The 23,365-nt window shown below is 34.7% G+C and overlaps 1 protein-coding gene across 2 annotated transcripts in view; it reads right to left on the bottom strand.

The window, feature by feature from the left end:
- LOC149772396 (telomerase protein component 1-like) overlaps positions 1-23,365 on the bottom strand; it is a 237,552-nt gene that overhangs the window by 53,401 nt on the left and 160,786 nt on the right. For both annotated transcript variants that reach the window (XM_089947879.1, XM_089947880.1), the window contains exons 40-45: positions 14,829-14,927; positions 11,050-11,197; positions 8,350-8,456; positions 5,978-6,132; positions 2,488-2,596; positions 281-514 (exon numbers count right to left, since the gene is read on the bottom strand). In XM_089947879.1, coding sequence (XP_089804005.1) covers positions 281-514; positions 2,488-2,596; positions 5,978-6,132; positions 8,350-8,456; positions 11,050-11,197; positions 14,829-14,927 — 852 coding nt within the window. The remainder of the gene's footprint in view (positions 1-280; positions 515-2,487; positions 2,597-5,977; positions 6,133-8,349; positions 8,457-11,049; positions 11,198-14,828; positions 14,928-23,365) is intronic.

The following is a 23,365-nucleotide window of genomic DNA, read 5'->3' as shown; positions in this document are numbered from 1 at the left end:
GTAAAAAAGGGCATATACGAACAGAATTTCCTTTTACTTACACAGTGGAAGATACAATATTTATATTATTTATATATATAATTTCCTTTTACATACACAGTAGAAGATGCAATAAATATATATATATATATATATTCCTTTTATTTACACAGTAGGAGATACAATATATATATATATAATTTCCTTTTACATACACAGTAGAAGACACAATATATATATATATATATATATATATACACACACACATACACATACATATATAAAATTTCCTTTTACTTACACAGTAGGAGATATGGTTGATGGCTGACATATGTCCCACAAGCTTGTTCTTTTCTTTACCAGACTTGATGTCCCACACCTTGAGGTTAAAATCACTGGATGAAGTAATGAGAAAATCACCAGTGTTAGACCACTTACAGTCTGAGATCCAGTCTAAATGACAATCATTTAGAACAAGATCGGGTTCTGAGGTCTCATCCAGGCAGACTTTAATAAGATCCCAAATCTTCACACTCTGTAATTTGAATGAATGAAAATAATGAATATGTACATGCTTTCAGTGATATTAATAGTTATAAGATTGGATCATTCTGGCAAATAAGTATTTAAAAACATATAATCATAAACAGGTAGTAAAGATAACACAGTTAACAAAATACCTAGGAAAGAGTTATTTATTTTGTGTATTGCATATGATACATAATCTGCTGTAATGAGAGAGGAAGCGAGAGAGAGAGCTCTCCCTCAATAACTCGCATACAACAGGAACCAAAAGCATAGACCGCACTCTATGTGAGGGGACAAGTTATCAAGGGACATTTATAACAACATGAAATGATGCCATCCTTGTTGGACATTGAGCAAACCGCATGGGGTGGAGTGTACTGGTCTGTTTAATGGCTGAATACTCATTTTAAAATCGTGCTGAGAATAACTGTCAATAAAGCGCTCTTTCAAACCAAGCTATTTGTTTTTATGTGAAAATTACCTTTATTTCCAAGATGCCCAACCAGTGAGTGATTGATAACAATATTGCAACTGGTTTCAACAACCATCACATGTATGTAAAACACTTTGTATTACATCACTACTTTATGTTGTTGAGTAGTCTGGTTCCCTGATCCATATGCTCCCTGCTTTGCTCTCTGCTATAGTGGAATTCAATGCAAGGATTCAAAATTAACAATCATACAAGAACCTTTTTATTACAAAACACAAAAACATTGAAAGTCAAATTTTGTTATTGATCTATTAGCAAAATATTGATGCGATGATTTCATCGCAAGTACTAGTGAAACTTCTCATCCATAAGGAAATCTCCGAGTGCCATTTCAATAATTACAAATTAACTACAAACTGAAAAATGAGCTCATTAATAAAACACATCTGTGAAACAGAATTTTGTGTTCTCAAGTATTCATTTTGCTTGGTTGTCTTGCTGTCTTTGATCACAGTTCTGAATGAGTATGCTAATTAAGGTAGTTTAATTATATTACGTTCACACAAAATTTTTTTAAGTCTTTGAAGACCTGACACTCCACCGGGGTCGCTAACTCTTATACAGGTTGGATTTTCATGCCTTTTAACTTTTCATTTATTCCACTCCCTTTATTTGATACAAAAAACTAATTAATGTTGTAATCAAGACTTCATCAGCATTTAATTAGGTTCTCACAGAAATGCTCTCGGACATACCTGTTATGGTAGATTGACATATTTCAGGTTTGAACACAACAGGGCACATTGTATTTATGGTAGATTGACACATTTCAGGTCTGAATACTAAAGGGCACATTGTATTTATGGTTGATTGACATATTTCTGGTTTGAATACAACAGGGCACATTGTACTTATGGTCATTACCCTTAAACTGAACTAAAAGATATAACTAAAACATGCATTTCACTTGAAAAATCTGTTTATTTAATTGGTATTTATTTATAATAGTGCTGCCTCGAGCAGGCAACAACGACATTTCCATTGATCAAAAATGCTGCTGCATGCTATTATTTGCGGTGTTACCAAGAATGTTGTTTGGAATGAAATTTTACCAAAATACATGCCTTCTTATTAAAAGTTGATAATTTCATAACACTGATTCAAATTTCTTGGTCATATAAACTGTTTTTGATGAAAAAAACGAGCAATATATATCAAGGTTTCATTTACCGATTTTGATTGTGATTTTCTTCCTGTTCAACAAACTTATAAGTAAAAAAAAATGGGATCCATGACTGACCCTGCATTATAAGCCAGTTTGTGAGTTATCAGGGTGCAAGTAATCTGGTGAGTGGTTTGTATATATATATATATATATATATATATATATATACACACACACACACACATGTGTGTGTGTGTGTGTGTGTGTGTGTGTCCTTTGAATATTGCTATATCTGGTATAATTCTGCTAATCTCTGAGGTTTATAAGTGCAGTTGACATTACTTAAATTTTGATGCAGAGTTTTCTTCCCTATGAAACTCACCATGTCCCTGCTAGCTGTTGCAAGTTTGGTACCATCAGAGTTAAATGTACAGCTAGTAACTGGCCCAAGATGGCACTTCAGTGTCACTAACAGGTTGACTGCATTTTTCCTTCAGAGAAAAGATAAGGAAAATGAAGTTATTTAAAGATTTACTTTCTCATACAAGGCATTCAGTTACGATTATATCATGCATCACTATTACATCTTTTGGCTTTGTGGTTTTGTTTATCTAATATCATTATCCAGCAAATGGAAGCCCATATATTTGGAGGAGGAAGACCCTGGGAAGAACCACCAACCCATGGACTTTCTCACATATACCCCGTTTTTCTCAAATACCCACAACAGATAATATACAATTGGTTTTTTTTGTGTTGCAATTAGCATTATCTCCAAGTTTGATTTTTACACTATATTCTTACAGCCAGAAAATACCAAATAAGAAAAACACTGCAAAAATCATAAGATGTAAAACAGGCTCCATGTGCGACATAACACAACCATAGGCTATACTGACAGTTCTCTCATTTTAAAAAATCAGACTACAGCCACAACCTGCAAGTCAAACCAGACCATTCGGTACAGATCAAGATGTATCCATATACCAACTAACATGACCCTGTGGTTAACTATACTAGGGTATGCATAAATAGGCACAGGGATACCCAAGTGATTGCTTTTTCAAGCATGATGTATACTGAGATCAAATTTCATAACTACAGGCAACTGACATGCTTTATTTCCAGTAATATTTACCTCCCCTGGCTGCCATCTTTTGAGTCAACCTCCCTTGCTATTATCGGTGACAGGAATATTAATTTGTTGCAGGTAAAACATTTGTATAACATAAATCTTATATGACTGATTATGCATTTGTTCAATCAATATCATTGAGGCCTGCACATAAAAATATTTGTTGATGCGCTGTGTTACAACTCTAGGTCTAAAATTATGTATCGAAAGAAGCAAAACCAATAAATTTAGTAAAATCAAAAAATTACAAAGTAACAATTTAAGAGACACTTACAGTATTGTGAATTAAATCCCTAATTATCCTAAATGTACTAAGTATAGAAATTGAATGTTCTGAATGAATTCGAATAGTCTTGAATGTCCTGATGTAAAAATGATGCAATCAGAATGTTTTGAATGAGTTCTCAATAGTTCCAACATGTGTTAGTCTAAAGTCAATGAGCACTTAGTAATTCCAACAAGAAATTTTTATAAATAATTCTTGTCAATTTATAGTTAACACAACAGTAACTGATTCCACAGAATGATCTTAAAACAGGAATGAATAATCTCAATTTATACATATTTTACTTGACCATCAGTGCAAGAGTGTTCTGGAAAACTGATCATTTCCATGGAAAATTCCACTAAGTCTTGAACTCAAAATCTAGTAAACATCTTGTTTACTACAAAGCATATGTAGCCACATATATAATCATATAATTACAATGTCTACTGCATATATTAATTGCTATATACTAAAACAAATCATGCTTGAATTCATAAAAATTTTCACAGATGGAATTTTCCAAATAAATTTATTACAGGAAGAAGATCAAAAAGAAGGTAAACAGTGACTTGAAGGGAGGTATATACGAATGTCTGTAACATCACATGAAACTTTTATACGTTTCAAGAAACTGACCTAAACCATGAAGTTCACATCTTTTCTTGATAAAAAAAAATGATGATGACCATAATGGCAATCACTGGCATGCTAGCAATTTAGAATATCTCTCATGCTCTTCCCTGGCAGGAAAATTATTTATAATTCAAGACAAACATATCAATTTTACAATTATCCATGTACAAATTACAGCTTCCCCTTTATAACATGGTAGTCATAGTCCATAACCGCATTATATACTGAACAGCAGTATATAGAAAAATAATAAAAAGCAGTGAGTGCACTTGTCTATTTGGCAGTATAAATTTTTGTTAAGTCAAATACACAGTAATACTGTTAGTTTATTAAAGACAGTGATATAAAGTAATACTGTTAGTTTATTAAAGACAATGATATAAACAACTCATTTTAATAAATATACATGCCAGTCATGGTTTCTATCTACAGCTGCATCAAATCTGAAGTGATTAAATGTTGTAATCACTTGCCACAAAAATGATTAAATTTAGGTTTCTCCCGAGGCCAATGCTGCCTGGCATTAAAATTTCATTCTCATTTAATTAGGATCACACAATCACATAAAATTACCACTTTTACACCTATTTTGCAATTAAATAAATTAACCTTGATCTGTAAAAAGTGTACTGAGTAATGTCATTTTCTTTTATCATTAAAATATCATTTTCAGTTCAAAATATCAATTTTACATATTATGATTAGCAACTAAGTGACATCACATTATGTGCAATGTGCTTTTAGCAATTCAAGAAGACGGAATACAAGAAAAAAATGACGATCTCATGTACATGCATTTAATCCATTTAAAATCCATTGATGTCCACAAAAAACACATTTGTCCACAAAGAGAACTAATCCAAATAGAATAAACATAATTCATTCACATGATGTATATTTCCACCAGAATTGTTCTAATTTTAGGCAGTCTGAGACCAGATAATTCTTATTTTTATTTTTGTTCTTTTTAAAGTAAAGTCTATATTTTTCAACAGTAAGGCAGTCCTCATAAATTTTGACCCAGTACTGAACATTATCAAATGAGCTAAAATGTCCCCATAGCATAGTTTTTGCTATTTCAACATTGTCCTTTATGAATCCCTAAAAATCAAAATCCTATGCAAATAAACATCTATCTCTTCTAGGCTCCACTGCAACAATTACAAAAAGCAGTGGCAAGTTCAAAAGACTTGTCGCTGTTAATCTTTTCTGTGATCTATTCCCATCCAGGTGTCAATATACATTAGTCAACAATAAGCTGGTTTTGTGTACAATGAGTGAGCTGTGTTTATGGAGATCAGGTTACTGATCTGCTGGGGTGGTTTTAGTGCTTAAGACAAATTAGACAGTCATGTGCTCTTTAGCCAAATACAGTAGTTGATACTAACCAATGACAATTATGGCTTATTACAGAAATGGGTAATTTTGGGTGTTCAATAGCCTAGAATACAGTATCTAACCAAACCTGAATATGACAGTTAAACTATGGCCGTAAAAACATATTCTGGTCGTGTCCAAATCAAGTACAGTAGTTTCTGATGTAAAGGTTTCAGCTGATAGATGTCAAAACTTATCTTTGTTTTTAAAAAAATTAAATTTTTGTCATTTTGGCTTTGAAGTCCTTAGTGCTGCCATGTTATATCCAGAATCATGCTATAGTGAAGAACATTATAATGAGGGAGAGCTGTCAATGAACTGCTATAGTGAAGAACATTATAATGAGGGAGAGCTGTCAATGAACTGCTGTAACATGCATAGCATGAGTTTTCCACCACATCTACAAAATTATATCTTTACTGACGAGAGAAAAATGATTTTCCAAAATATCAACTTTACTTGGAAAATTGGTACTGAAGAGGATTGTCGTAGATGGAACAGGTGAAATCTTCTGATGCAGTGGCAATGTACTTTGATGTTGCATCAATGCACAGTACTGGCTTGGAATGGTTTGCCATTTCATACATCGTTCCCCTGAGCTCATTGTCAAAAACCTGTAACAGGAACAAACATTTATGGCATTACAAGTTCTACTTTGGACATTTGCTACAACAGAGCAAGTTCAACTTCTGACATTGGATATAACACAGTCCAACGTCTGTTATTTATAACATGGCAAATACAACTTTTGACATTTATAACATGCTGATTTCAACTTCTGACATTTATTCCTTCACAGATGTGATATGTAACTGGACAAATTTAGTTTTAAGTCCATAATAAGCTCTGTTATCTGGCATTAAATTAAAATGAAGCATGTTTCACAAAGCCATGGTGAACTTACAATACAATATAAGACGTACTATCACAAATGAGGAAGGTCTCTAATTCTGATACTGCAGGCATTTAAATACAATATATAATCACACAAATGAGGAAGGTCTCTACTCCTGACACTGCAGGCATTTAAATACAAGACAGTCACACAAATGAGGAAGGTCTCTAATTCCGACACTGCAGGCATTTAAATGTAAGATATACCGTAGTCACATAAATGAGTAAGGTATCTAATTCTGACACTGCAGGCATTTAAATACAAGATATAGTCACACAAGTGAGGAAGGTATCTAATTCTGACACTGCAGGCATTTAAATACAAGATATAGTCAAACAAATGAGGAAGTATCTAATTCTGACACTGCAGGCATTTAAATGTAAGATAAAGTCACACAAATGAGGAAGGTCTTTAATTCTGACACTGTAGGCATTTAAATGTAAGATATAGTCACACAAATGAGGAAGGTCTCTAATTCTGACACTGCAGGCATTAAAATATAAGATATAGTCAAACATATGAGGAACGTCTCTAATTCTGACACAAATGAGGAAGGTCTCTAATTGTCCAAATTGTCACAATCACTCAGTTGTCCCCTGTTCACAATCAGAATTCTTATCTTCCCCCAGTAAATTTCCTATATCCTGTATGTAATGGTCACATGCCTTCCATGGTCAGGAGCCAAGTGTTTCCTAACCAAACAATGGTTTCTCAATGCCTTGAGCAGTCGCTGGTGCATATCTACCATGACTGTTCTGTATATGCAATCTGAATCTTTGCTTCATGAGGTAGACATTTTTCAGATAAAGGAAAATCATGTGAATTAATGTGCAAGCATTTCTTATCTCACTCATACTTGTAACTCCAGTTACACTGACTTGTTCAAATATGTCAGTAAGTCAAATCTGAAAGTGAGGCAGTTTTTATCAAAAGTGTAGAGGGTCCAAGCAATGTGTTTGCTGAATGGTGGGAAAAGCAGACATGTACTAGTGTGATAGGTACAGTCAGATAGCTTCCATTATTTGCCCGTGAATTAAAGCTATCTCTGATGAAATACGTAGACATTGAAAAGAGAGAGGAGTTATATACCTTTTCATTTCAATAAGGAGTCATTCAAGATTGAAAAATTGCTGGTAAAGTCCCGGGTCACAAAGAATAGCCATACAGAGCTTTGAGAGAATTCCTATTCAAAACAGACTTATAACACAAGCTGTCGTTTGAGCCAATGGATCATCCAATAATTTGTCAAGCATGAACAGCTGTTTTAAAGTGAAACTCACACAGATTTGCCAACAAAACAATCAGATTTACAGTCATATGTAAGCTGCAAGTCAGTAGTGAAATTATTCTTCTGTTATGGTGCACGAACTAAGATAAGTGATTATTTTAAATCGGTGGTGATTTAATTTGCAGGATGGACTAAACTAAGCAGAATACAATAATCTTGTGTAGAACATAAATTTGGGAAAGAACAATAATGTGTATTTATGATTTCGTTGAATAGTAACCATAAAGTAATATTGATACGGTAATAATAATAATAATAATAGTAATAATAATAATGATATTTGATGCATGGTATTTGATCTAAATCATATATACATATTGTCTGTCTAACTGATCCTATATTCCAATAATTATAGAACTTTAAACATCCTGAAGTTGTCTCCCTCATCAAATCAACTGAAGCAAATGAATCTCTCAGAAAACAGACTGGGAATTGAAGATGTGTATGGACACCATCCATATATTCAGCCCTAACAAATCTGTGGGCTTGATGCATGTCATCATGGAATTGACTAAAATCTTCATATTAAATTATAAAATGAGAGTCTATGATATGAAAGAAATTAAGAGATTATTAAAGCAACAGTGACTTTGCAAAATTCCTAAGAAATCTTTCCTGCATGGTGTGATTATTGCAAAACACACATACCCTGACATATGTATCATCAGACCCTGTGATAATGGCAGATCCTCCACCTATGTACTTAATACATCTGATAGACGCTTTGTGGGCACTATATTTCTTCTCCATCATGCCTAGAAAAAATAGGAAAACAAACAACTTCAGCTGCATGGGTCCAGATAAACTGGTTAATGAGGTTGGTAATAAGAGCAAAGAGATTGGTAATATAAGCACAGATGTTGGTAATTTGAGTAAAGATGTTGGTAATAATAATAAAAAAGTTGGTAATCGAAGAAAAAGAGATTGGTAATATGTCAAAAAAGAGACTGGTACACAGTGTAGAGAAATTGATACACAGAGTACAGAGACTGGTACACATGTAAGAGCTTCGTACACATAATAGAGAGATTGGTACACAGAGTAGAGAGATTAGCACACAGAATAGAGAGGTTGGTTGGTACATAGAATGAAGAGATTGGTACACAGAGTAGAGAGCTTGGTACACAGAATGAAGAGATTGGTACACAGAGTAGAGAGCTTGGTACACAGAATGAAGAGATTGGTACACAGAGTAGAGAGCTTGTTACACAGAATGAAGAGAGTAGAGAGCTTGGTACACAGAATGAAGAGATTGGTACACAGAGTAGAGAGGTTGGTACACAGATTGAAAAGACTGGTACACAGAGTAGAAGGATTGGTACACAGAATGAAGAGACTGGTACACAGAGTAGAAGGATTGGTACACAGAATGAAGAGATTAGTACACATAGTAGAGAGGTTGGTACACGGAATGAAGAGATTGGTACACAGAGTAGAAAGCTTGGTACACAGAATGAAGAGATTGGTACACAGAGTAGAGAGCTTGGTACACAGAATGAAGAGACTGGTACACAGAGTAGAGAGCTTGGTACACAAAATGAAGAGATTGGTACACGGAGTAGAGAGGTTGGTACACAGAATGAAGAGACTGGTACACAGAGTAGAGACTGGTACACAGAATGAAGAGACTGGTACACAGAGAGCTTGGTACACAGAAGGAAGAGATTGGTACACAGAGTAGAGAACGTGGTATATAGAATGAAGAGATTGGTACATGGAGTAGAGAGCTGGGTACACAGAATGAAGAGATTGGTACACAGAGTAGAGAGCTTGGTACATAGAGTAGAGAGCTTGGTACACAGAACGAAGATATTGGTACCAAGAGTAGAAAGCTTGGTACACAGAATGAAGAGACTGGTACACAGAGTAGAGAGATTGGTACACAGAATGAAGAGATTGGTACACAGAGTAGAAAGCTTGGTACACAAAATGAAGAGATTGGTACACAGAGTAGAAAGATTGGTACATAGAATGAAGAGTTTGGTACACATAGTAGAGAGACTGGTACACAGAGTAGAGAGGTTGGTACACAGAATGAAGAGCATGGTAATTAAAATAAAGTGGCTCATGTAACATACAACATTTTCCTGTGATCTTCAAATCAGTCTGAATGATTGTGAGTGTTGAAACCAACAGGGTTCAAGCTAACAAAATTCTACTATATTCAAAGTTTTCTTGAAATAGATGGCAGAGAAATGACTTCACAATTAAAACTTCACTTCTGGTTAATGCTGCAATAGTCTTGATCTTATAGTGTTTTAACAACATAATAAAATGTTTTTTCTAGTCTTTCATGCTTTCCATCATTGCCGAGAACATAATGTTTATGCAGACACCATAACACTTTTCTTCTTTCGGTCATGGACCTTGACCTTTAACCCCAATGGATAGGCTTCATTAAAGGGCAAGCTATATTTTTTGGTCAAGGTCTGTTGTCTAAAGTAATGTTATCATCCATAAACCATTCTTCTCATTCAGTCACAGTGACCTTGAATTTTGGCATTTTTACCCAAAAATCAAGTTTATTCCTTACCAAAATTGCAACCGAGTCACTGTGTCCATGGTCTTTAACCTTTTCACTCTGAAATTGATAGAATTATTCCTTACTCCAAGTGCATGTTTTCCACAATGTATGGTAACTGTAGATGGTGAACTTGAGTTATTATATAGAAACAACTTTCCTTCTTTTGGCCAGTGACTTTGACCTTTGACCTTTTGACCCCAAAACTGATACGGTTCCTCCATAGCCCAAGTGCAAGCTATCCACAAAGTCTGGTGTTGCTACATGCTGTTAAAGTGAAGTTATCATGCAGACTAGGAAATTTCAAAAGATTGATAGTCAAAGATGTTCAGGGTCACATCATACAGACTCTGCCATAAATTGTAATTAAGACCCTGTTGCCACCATCACTGGTGGAAAAGTGAAGCCGGTCATATGTTTGTGCAGGTGAGACAACAATCCGATGAATTATATCATTTCTGTGATGAATAGTTTTCATGTTTATGCAGGTGAGACAATAATATGATGAGTTCATAATTTCTGGTGGTGTAAAACTTTCATGTTCATGCAGGTGACAAATAATATAATGAATTCCGATGTTTTATGTGGTGTACACTTTTCATGGATATCCTTGTTATTCCATGATCATGAATTTCAACATCCCAAAAATGTGTTTCATCTGCAAAGAAAACAATTACCACAGCCAATAACTTAAGTATCTGAAACAAATAAATCGTCTGCAAATCCACAAAAACTAATACCCACAAAAATGAATGACTCCATGGTGCTATGTATTTATGTTTGTATCACATGGCAAGATTTAACACTTTCAAAGAATTTTGACTTACCCGTTAAAATATCAAATATTCTAACATCTCCTTCATGGTAACCAACAGCAACAGACTGTCCATCTGGTGCTATGGCAACTGACATAGCTGGTCCAAATACTTCATCACCTATGCATTGCACTTGTTTTCCAAGGTGTCCTGACCATACCTTTGAAAAACGATGTTTAAAGTAAATATGTTTCTTCAATAACATTTACTTGATTATAATATTCTAAGATTGTAGATCCTGTAACCAGAAATTTTACATGTGCATTCCATATTTGTTTTCTCTGCATTCAATGTCTTCAATTCATACTTAAATTTTATTTATCAACTACTGTTTTTCATTTATTGTGTCAGAAATCAATAAGAAAAACTATAGTAAGAATAATAAGGACAACTGTGATAATGGACAGTTGGACAATGGAGGAAAAGGCCACCCCATAAGTTCTTCTTGTCTAAGACAACTATAGATAACTTGTACAGTTGCACAAAACAATTTTAAGAAGATAAACCCTTCCAAATAAATGTAAACATTAAGTACAGATAAACTTTAAACACAAAATTCTGTAAAAGGTAATAATAATAATAAGATTAATAATAATCTCATTATTTATTGAGGGTATATGATTTAGTTAAATACAACCAATCTCCCTAAACGCCTTCTACAAAATAAGATGTCTGTGTGTGAGTGTGTATATTTATGCACTTTTTTTCTCTCATGAAAATAACAAGTAAGCACATCTACAAATACATGATGAATACATTTTGTTTCATCTCTCCAATAAATATGTTTTTAAAATGACCTATCAAGATCTTCATGTATACATAACAGTTAATTATCACTTCTGCTTAGACATACCTTTAGGCTATTCTGCAAAAATGTGGTATGTAGTAAAGTTTACATCAGTATTATACTTTTTCATAAAACAACATTAAGTGAAACAGTCAACAGACATTCACATGCTGAATTTATAATACAAGACAATCTTTACATACTGTTATAAATATGCTAATATAAAAAATGCAAAACAAGCAAGTGATAACTCTGAAGAGTAACACTGTGATAAATCCCAACTGCAAAAAATTATATTTTTTTAGTTCATTAATAAGTATGTGTGAAATGCATCATATTTTTCTAAAGAATTTAACTGAATCAGCAGACTGAATGGGTGCTGGAAGTGAATTCCAAATTTTAGCCCCTGTCCAATGCAATAATGCATAAACAAAAAATAATCGAGTCAAAAGGGAGAGGTAGTGTTACAGCAACTCACAAATGCTAAATTCTTGTCATCGTTCGATCAGATTATACACAACTATAAATTACGCAAAAACAATAAGAAAACTGAAAATTAAATAAATTACTTAAGTATACATGTAATTTTTATTAAATATAAGTTTGCCTAAACAAACACATTTAGAACTTACCTCGTGCATCTTGAGATGCCTCGGAGTTGTGGGTTGACTTATACGCAGGTCATGCCCTTTTTAGTGTCTATACCTGTTCAGTTGGGGGGGGGGGTCGGCTTATACGCGAGTATATACGGTAATCCCAAAATACTGATTGACCCTTTTCTTGCAACATAAACCTAATTTCATCTAATTTAGCTATAACAGAAACTATTTAAATTTGCTCTCTTTAAACCTTTCCTATTTAAACCAAATGTTGTATAGTTGACATAAGATTTTGTATTTACATCATTTGATAAGATATTGTCTTGTAAACAATTCACATCTTTGCTGAAAGAAAATGTAAAAGTAGCCCCAGTATTGTAGCTGTTAAATCCATCAACAAGAATTACTTCCCCTGCCAGATGTTCGAGATCCTTCATGGCAGGGAGAGTTATTGAGCATTGAATTGCTACATGTATATTCATTATGTACTTAAGCACTGAATTGCTACAAATATATTCATTATGTACTTAAGCATTGAATTGCTACATGTATATTCATTATGTACTTAAGCACTGAATTGCTACATGTATATTCATTATGTACTTAAGCATTGAATTGCTACAAATATATTCATTATGTACTTAAGCACTGAATTGCTACATGTATATTCATTATGTACTTAAGCATTGAATTGCTACATGTATATTCATTATGTACTTAAGCACTGAATTGCTACATGTATATTCATTATGTACTTAAGCACTGAATTGCTACATGTATATTCATTATGTACTTAAGCACTGAATTGCTACACGTATATTCATTATGTACTTAAGCACTGAATTGCTACACGTATATTCATTATGTACTTAGGCATTGAATTGCTACATGTATATTCATTATGTACTTAAGCACTGAATTGCTACACATATATTCATTATGTACTTAAGCATTGAATTGCTACATGTATATTCATTATGTACTTAAGCACTGAATTGCTACACGTATATTCATTATGTACTTAAGCATTGAATTGCTACAAATATATTCATTATGTACTTAAGCACTGAATTGCTACATGTATATTCATTATGTACTTAGGCATTGAATTGCTACATGTATATTCATTATGTACTTAAGCACTGAATTGCTACATGTATATTCATTATGTACTTAAGCACTGAATTGCTACAAATATATTCATTATGTACTTAAGCACTGAATTGCTACATGTATATTCATTATGTACTTAAGCATTGAATTGCTACATGTATATTCATTATGTACTTAAGCATTGAATTGCTACAAATATATTCATTATGTACTTAAGCACTGAATTGCTACACGTATATTCATTATGTACTTAAGCACTGAATTGCTACACGTATATTCATTATGTACTTAAGCACTGAATTGCTACATGTATATTCATTATGTACTTAAGCACTGAATTGCTACATGTATATTCATTATGTACTTAGGCATTGAATTGCTACATGTATATTCATTATGTACTTAAGCACTGAATTGCTACATGTATATTCATTATGTACTTAAGCACTGAATTGCTACATGTATATTCATTATGTACTTAAGCACTGAATTGCTACATGTATATTCATTATGTACTTAAGCATTGAATTGCTACAAATATATTCATTATGTACTTAAGCACTGAATTGCTACATGTATATTCATTATGTACTTAGGCATTGAATTGCTACATGTATATTCATTATGTACTTAAGCACTGAATTGCTACATGTATATTCATTATGTACTTAAGCACTGAATTGCTACATGTATATTCATTATGTACTTAAGCATTGAATTGCTACAAATATATTCATTATGTACTTAAGCACTGAATTGCTACATGTATATTCATTATGTACTTAGGCACTGAATTGCTACATGTATATTCATTATGTACTTAAGCACTGAATTGGTACATGTATATTCATTATGTACTTAGGCACTGAATTGGTACATGTATATTCATTATGTACTTCAGACACACTGACATCATCTGACCTTTCAAAAGTCTGTGTATTCCCTCTGACAGTAGACTGCTAGATTCTCAAAGATTCATTGTCATTTCATTGTTTTTCTTGTTATTGTTTGCTACAGTGTTTGACATTTCACAGCTTTTGCACTCTGTACACTCAGATAATGCCTGACAACATACTTTCTTTTTGCACTCTGTACACAGATCAGACAATGCTTGACAACATATCTTTTGCACTCTGTAAACAGATCAGACTATGCCTGACAACATACCTTTTGCACTCTGTACACAGGTCAGACAATGCCTGACAACATGCCTTCTTTTGCACTCTGTGCACAGATCAGACAATGCCTAACATACCTTTTGCTCTCTGTACACAGATCAGACAACAACATACCTTTATCTTGTGGTCATCACTGACAGTAATCAGCTCCTTTCCTGTTGGGGAGAAGATAAGCTTGTTGATTGGCAATGAATGCCCATGGATGTTTCCAACCTGAGGAGAAAATAATAATACATATTTCATACAAGTACAGTGGTGTGTGAGTGTGTCCTGTGTTTTAAATGGGCAAACAACTTTGAAATAATGGGCAATTTCTCAGAGTCTGGATTAATTTTTCTTTGGATAGTTAAGATAGATTGACTCCTGCTGAAAACCTAATTAGTGGATTTACTCGTTTTCATGCCAGATACATGAAGGCAGCACTTGCTTATATCACTCATCCTTGCACAAAGCAAACATTTTAGTAAATTATGTTTCTCTTATAATACTTACCTGATCACATTACATTAGGGATAGCTTCCTTTGCTAACTCTGATTGCAGCCCTCCCCGAAAGATGGAAACTAACATCTCTTGTGTTTAAATAATATAAAGATGAAAGGAAAGCAACTCTACAAGTTAACACTCCTTTTCTACCAACTCTGTGGCTACTGGTATATCCAGTTTAAACTAGTTTTTAACTTTAGTGACAACTTAAAAGGATGCTTGCATTGTGGTGAATGGTGGAAGGGATTATTTGTAATCTGAGCAGGTAAGATTGTCTGAGAAATATAATTTATTAAAAAATGCATTCTCTGACAAATAAATTACCTGATGACATTATATTAAGAGAACAGGTAGCAGGTAGTAGAAGAAATACTGAGCATCTTACCTCTAACTTAGTCACAAAGAAGGGGCATGATTGCTCCACTAAAAGGATGAACTTCTCCCAAGTCAGTTAGACAATTTGTTTATACCCATTCACAGAAGATCCAAGTGGCATTCTGCACTTGATTATTGTCTCACCCTCCATAGTTTCCTGGCAAAGCCAGTGAGATTCACAAATTCATGTCTGGATCTAAGGTTAAGCTTTGATGAATGGGAAGTGGTCACTGTTTGTACAGCTACTACTAACCCCACAAGATTTGGTTCTCTCCTCAGCTAGAACATTTGATGCAAATGGAAGCAAGAGAAGGCAGATTGGGCATGCCGGTCAGCTGCCTCAGCTATGGCCCAAACTGAGACATTATGTTGAAGGCCATGTTCCTGGAAGCCACTCATATTTCTTGAGCTGAGATATTATGTAGTATATCTGATCCTGTGAGATTTAAGAGAACATTGATGTAATAACTCCATTTAGCCAAGTGGCCATCCCTTGTGGGTTTATATCTTGTATTACTGCCATCAGTGGAAGCTGATGTGGATACTATTCATACATCTCAGGTAATATCTGAGGGTACATACAAGGTACTGCAGCTTTGCAGATCTCGAAAGATCAATCAGGAATGAATAATTATTACTGGCTGACTAGTATTCTGTTTTTAAAAAAGAACCAGGTTGAGTCACAAGAATGACTGAACCATCAGAATGGAATTACATTTAGATTGGATATATAGATACCTTATATCTCTGCATGGCAGTGGGTTTATTAGTTGGGGGAACAGGATGGCTCAAACTTAGATGAGTTTAGCCATATCAAAATGCAGGAAAGATGCCATTGACAAATAGAGTGAGAAGGCTATGGTCTGGCCATATCAAAATGCAGGAGAGATGCCACTGACAAATAGAGTGAGAAAGCTATGGTCTGGCCATGTCAAAATGCAGGAGAGCAGCAGAGAGGGTGAACAGACCATAGAATTCCGACAAAACAAATAAAACAAACAAATAAATCATCTCGTAGAAAGGTCCAGATTTTACAAATGAACTTTCCTTGAGATGTTTATTTTTGCAATGACTGATTGTGCTAATAAAACCTCAGTTTGAAATAGTAGCTGAAAAAATAAAGTACTCTACGTGTTTATTTATTTCTTGTTTATTTTTTTGACGACCAACGTTGGTAGGTACCCTCTCTGCTGCTATTAATTTACCACCATACCAAGTTTGATGAATATTTTTCAACTCGTTCTCGCTGTCGTTTTTCCTCATCTGTTTCATCTTCATCTGAATCTTCGGAATTTGTTCTATGTTTCAAGTAATATTCAAGTTCTGATGGTGGTTTTTCTATTTTTGGATTTATGTTTTTTCTGTGTTTATAATATATCATCAAACTTCTGTATCGATCTCCACCGCAATTTTTGCAAATCTGATATAATCCTCTAACGCCGTTGTTACATCCAACACATCTTCGTGGACCAGCATGAGGGTTTTTCTTTATAAGATAATTATGTTTCTTGCAATATTCTCCACGGCACCTTTTGTTGCATTTATCTGTTGTTCCTTGACGTAACCACGCACAGTTGTTCATTATATTAATGATATCTGTTTAATTCAATTTAATTTTATCATCACCCCTGTTACCCAAATATTTTATCAATACCCACACGATATCTTGTTCTTGGATCATGTAAATTTATTGTTATAAATCCATGCGGGGTAGCTTGCGCTCGTGAGAAGAAATTTTTGAATTTAATTATATCCATGTCACCACCACACCAAGTTTGATGAATATTTCGCAACGTGTGTGTGTCTACGCCATTAAACACAACTAAAATGTTGCAGTTGTCTCTGATCACTTTTGGTATTTGTGTATATCGTTGAGTAACATAGATCACGTCTGTATTTTTATGTCTCCCTCGGGAAAATATTCTGGCTGGATTTGATTGTTTATCTAGCATCACATCGTCGTATACAACTAAATTATTAATAAATCCGTCTATGGAATCTACGGATGGTGCTTCATCAATATCGGTTATAAACTCTATAACATCATTATCTTCATCCAGTAATCGCGCGTTTTCATTGAAATCTTTAAGTACATCATAACATCGTTGATCATCAACGGATGGTGCTACTAAATACAACTTATCCCATTTCAACCATCTCATTATCAGATTAAGTAATAATTGCGTCTTACCCGATCCAGATGGTCCTATGATAATCATTCTGATGGAGTTCGGTAGCGCAGGATGATGCTTAACTGGCTCTCGCTGCCGAGTTGCTGAGAAATCAATTATATCCATATATATTATAACATGAATTTATATTGTTTACGCTGTAAAGTTAAAACTCCAACTATTGATTTAGCTACAGTTACAACAAAAAATAAAAAAATAGCGTACGGTGGAAAATGTTCTGTATGCTGTAGAAAGAAATTTTCGTTTTTACCTAATAAGCGCGGTGGTGATATTGCTAATTTGATGTCAAAGTTTCCAGGTGCTCCATGGGCTAAATACAGCGGAGAAAAACATCTACCAGGATATAATTATTGCGGTCCTGGTACTCGACTCGATATCAGGCTCGATAATCAAGATCAACCAAAACCAGGCGAGGAACCAATAAATGCTATTGATCGAGCTTGTCATGCCCATGATGTAGCTTATAAAAGTCAAAATCTACAAGATAGGCATATTGCAGATGTAAAATTAATTCATTCATTAAATTCTATAAAAAATAAAAATATTAGAGAATCATTAGCTAATTGGTTAGTAAGATCCTCGATGAAAGGTAAATTAGCGATTGGGGCTGGTAATTAATAATGGAATCAATTTATTATTCACCGAGAGGATACTGGAGAGGCAAAGCAGCAATTGGTAAACTCGCTGATGCAGCATCGGTTAAACATTCTACTGCTAAAACGTGGTTATCTAAACAAGCAATATGGCAAATTTATCTACCACGTCCTAAACAAATTCAGTACTCGTATTTCGATGTCAGTGTTCCTAATGAAGTTCATCAGGCTGATATTCTGTTTTTACCGCATGATACTGTACGTGGAAAAACGTACAAATACGCGTTAACCGTAGTTGATGTTGCAAGTAGATATAAAGAAGCGGAGCCGCTATCGGCGAAAACATCATCTGAAGTAGCCGATGCGTTTGAACGAATTTATCAACGAGGACTCGGACCACAAGGTGGTGGACCACGAGGTGGTCTACGATGGCCACAGCTACTACAGGTTGATCCTGGTAAAGAATTTCTTGGTCCAGTATCTTCGCTGATGAAACAACATAATACCAAAATACGACGAGGTCATACTGCAATTCACCGTGATCAGGCAATTGTTGAGCGATTTAATCGAACACTTGCTGAACGGTTATTTGGATATCAATACGCGAGGGAATTTATTCAGGATAAAAGATCTCGCGAATGGGTTGCAAGATTACCAATCGTGATAGCTGCATTAAATAATGAGATCACACGAACAACCAACATGAAACCCATTAGCGCGGTCACAAAAAAAAATATACCAACACAACGGAAAGATGCTGGAAAACAAAAAATATTAGGTGATGTCACAGTCAGATATTTATATGAGCCTGGTGAACTTGAAGGTGGTAGCGCGAGAGCAACTGATCCTATTTGGAGTGTTACCACACACAAAATATCTACCGTGACAAGATCCACTGGAAGAAATGTAGGCGTTTCCAGACCTGCAATCTACAGATTAGATTCTGCTGCTCCTCAACGTGGATTTACACGTGAACAACTACAAATAATTCCCGCGGATACACAACTACCGCCGCGATCACTTCGGTGATTTCGATCACTTAACTAGCGCCAAGGGTGCCAGCACCCCGACGTCGATTACACTCAAGACAGGTTAACATGGTATTTTCTCGTGTATGACCGCGACTATTATCTTTTCTATCTACGGTAAATTGTCTTGAATCATTACTCGAATACCGCCATAACATTATACAATTACAACATGCGCAATGATTGTTCTGCTGCTGTTTTAACTCAATAATAAATTCAACATCAAGATCAAAGTCGCGTTTATTTTTTTTGTCAGATTGTTTGTATCCGATTAATTTTTTTCTTATTATATCATCATCGATGATGTTAAATTTATCAACGATTTCAGGAATTATAATTCTACGTAATTGAGATATATTTCTGACCCTCGATACCGCTAAATAAACTAAATCTGACCACTCGATGCGATCGTCTACAATCCAGACTCGTGTGTCAGAAATAGTTAATCCCTGAGACGAGTGGATCGTCATAGCGTATCCCAACACCCATGGAGATTTGTCAGCGCGTAATGCATCTTCGACCACACTGATATCAACGGCGACAATATCATTTAATACGAGATTTTGATTCTCAGTCTGTCCTGGAATATCAACATTAATATTCTGTTTTCGTGTATCTGATGGTCTATAACACAACGGAACGGGTAATTCTGAATATTGTTCTTTATGTAGTTGAAATAACTGTTGTTGTAAAGCGTCTCTGATTATTTTTCTACTTGCTACGATCAAATCGGTGGGTCTCCATGAGTTCAAAAAATCACTCATTGATGTCTCTGAGATCACTCCATGTATTATTTCACACTGAATTTTGTTTGATTGTAATCTGATTAATTTTTTAAACTCCTTCAAATTTGCATCAAGAGCTCTATGATCATCATCTATTTCTTCGTAATAATCAACGAAATTTTTTAACCAATCATGTGGAGATGGTCCAACAAAGGGCGGAGGTTGACCATGATCGCCGCACATTATTATAGCGGTATTTTTCGTCAACAACCAATCAAGAAACGTTTTTAATGTATTCAGTGACACCGTGCATATCTCGTCCCAAATAATTATTTTAGGTATATATTTTTCTCCCATTCGCTCAGGAGTCCATGTATCTCCGCGCCATCGGAAGAAACTATGATACGTACACGATTGTACTTGCCGCTGTTTCATCTCACGTGCAAGTCTATGTGTGGGTGTCAGCACGATCATATCTGAATTTTTAAAAACATTAATTGCTCGAGTCATTTTGCTGCATCCACCAGGTCCATTGAGATATACTGTCTTATATCTAGTTATTGGATCACTCAACGATGGTGCCTTCGACATTTCTGATATTTTATTACCCTCACGATAAACATCTCTCACTGGAACATCTGCTGATTCTACATAATTGTGTAATAGTTCCTTTTTTATTCTCCACGAACCCCATCGTTCATCATTACTTGTAAATTTCATAACAGATTCTAAATATTTACTTGAAATATAAAACGAATCTGTTGCGACTCTGACTGTGGTCTCAGGAAATCTATTAATCATCGATAATAAATTTATAGAAACATAAGCCAACATGGAAGATCTTAGATGAGTATATTGCGGGGATACGTCATTTATGTAACTAACGATCGTACCTAATTTTGTTCCGTCGGATAAATAAACACTCTCTCGATTTACAAACGTATTTTTCGCCGTTGTATCAGCGATTATAAAATCGTACTCGGCATCATCTAAAATTAATCGTGCGTGATGTCTTTTATAATCATATGCACCACCTTGAGTAAATTTACCTATAATTTTTCTACCGAGATCTTTTGCGGTTTTGAGTTTATTAGGAATATTGTCCTTAAACTCGCTGATAACTTCAGAATCTGACATGGGCAACCAAACTTTGGTCTGTGCATGATATGATATAATTGCCTCACTGACCACCAACGATGTCAGTATCGCACAATCTAGCATATATCGCAACAAAACTATAGGTGCCCAACGTTTTTCACAAAAATGTCTGCCAAACCAAACATAACAAATCTTGTGAAGATTTTCGTTAAACTCGAACGACTCAATACAGGCGAATCCAGTCAGATCAAAATCAGGTAATGGTCCATTAATTGCCACTCGCGTCATCTCGTTTGTAGGGTGACCAAATCTTTCAAAGTACGTAGAACAATCTCCGTATCCCAGAAAACTTCCTGGATAACATGCAACCATATCAACCGAAATAACATCATTGTAATTATATTTGGTATTCCATAATCCGCCATGTCCATATTCGACGCAGCTTGCGCGTACGTCCTCGAGTAAATCAAATCGTGTTGGTTTCCATGAATTTCGTTCTCTGGCGAAATGAGCCGCAACAGATGGAACGGTAAAACAATTAGTTAGTAATTTGTCAGTATTTTCCACGTGCTTGCACTGTAAAAACGTCGCAAGATTTTTCATCTCGTCATGGAGGAATTCTGTGCGATATATTTCACCGTTCGGTTTGACAAACTGATCAAATTCACCCTCCTCATTACTTTTGAATAACCATACCGATACAGGATCGGTTTTACTTATTTCGTTGATAAAATCAAACATACTATCTGCCACAGATAATTCTGTGGGGTAAAATCTAACAGTTCGATCACGTGGAAATATTGTTACTGCGTTAGTCCATGCGTGTGCGTTATGATCGATAATATTTATTGGAGCTCCCTTCGATTTATATTTCGACTGGTACAGTACTTCTCCCGTTATTGTCGCCACAGTTATTGGAAATTTTACTATTTTTCCTAACTCAGCAACATCTTTTATTGTAGCACCGGTATCCTTAACTGAATCAGCCCACGAGTTTATTTTTTCACGCCTTAAATCAGTTAATCCATTTCCACGCATCGCGTTTGTAAAGTGTTCTATTACTCGTTCAGCTACACAATTTAACCTTGAAAATTTCATCGGCGCTAGTTTATCAACGTTAGGTTTTTTATTTATCTCATAGATTCCATAAATAACCGCTGTTACAGGATACGCTCGTTCATAATACGGTTTATCAATACCAGTCAATAGACCCGGTCTGGAATTTTTACTTAATATGATAGTTTTATTATTACCAAGGACAGGATCATATTTGTCACGGATAATCCAACTATCTGTTTCTGTTAATACAATAAATTTTACTCTGAAGAAATATTTTTGATTGCCCTCGTATTCAGCGATGTAGTTAATGATAGTTGCCGCTCGCTTGTCGTTCATTGTAGCGTCCGTGACAAAGTCAGTGTTTCGTATAATCTTGAACGTTGACCATGTATGAGATGCACCATCCGTGTAAAATTCTTTCTTAGCGTCGTGAATTTTCGAGATCAAACTTTTATTTTTCGGATCAACCAGATCTCGTACTGGCAATTGAGATAATCTGTCAAGGTTGAATTTATACTTAACAGGCCTAGTTTGGGATAATCTTTCAAACTCGTTCATATAATTAAAACAAATATTTAAATAAAGAAAATTATATATATATATATACAATGTCCCAATGTAGATGGTTGATGATCGGCTCAGTAAATCGATGCAACAAATCCTGTAGAAAGGAATTTTGTTGGATGCATTCACAAAACATACGACGAGGAAGTCTAGGACCAATACCATGTCTACGGTGTGGTATTGGAGTGCGAGGAAAGACAGAATTATGTGGAAAGTGTGGCGGGAAACGGTTCAGAGAGCTCAGAAGATATTATGACAAAAAAAATAATAGCGGTGAAAACGCTATAAAATCCGTGAAGGATTATATATCAAGATTTCAGACAAACAATGATTTAAACATATAATATTATTATAATGGAGCAAAATATATTTGTCCCACATCCTGTCATAACAAACTATGAATCAAATATTAATGGTATCATCAGACACTGCAAGTTGAAGAGACAAATTGGTTATGTTAATAATTTTGGTTATCTCACATTTACTGTTGGGAAGAAACATTATCTGTGCCATAGATTTACATACGAGTGTCA

This window comes from Sinohyriopsis cumingii, unplaced genomic scaffold, assembly GCF_028554795.1.
Source record: "Sinohyriopsis cumingii isolate HCF-2022 unplaced genomic scaffold, ASM2855479v2 utg001510l, whole genome shotgun sequence".
NCBI lineage: Eukaryota > Metazoa > Mollusca > Bivalvia > Unionida > Unionidae > Sinohyriopsis > Sinohyriopsis cumingii.
Note: the sequence above shows the minus strand (reverse complement) of the source record. Positions and strands in the feature narration are given on the sequence as shown.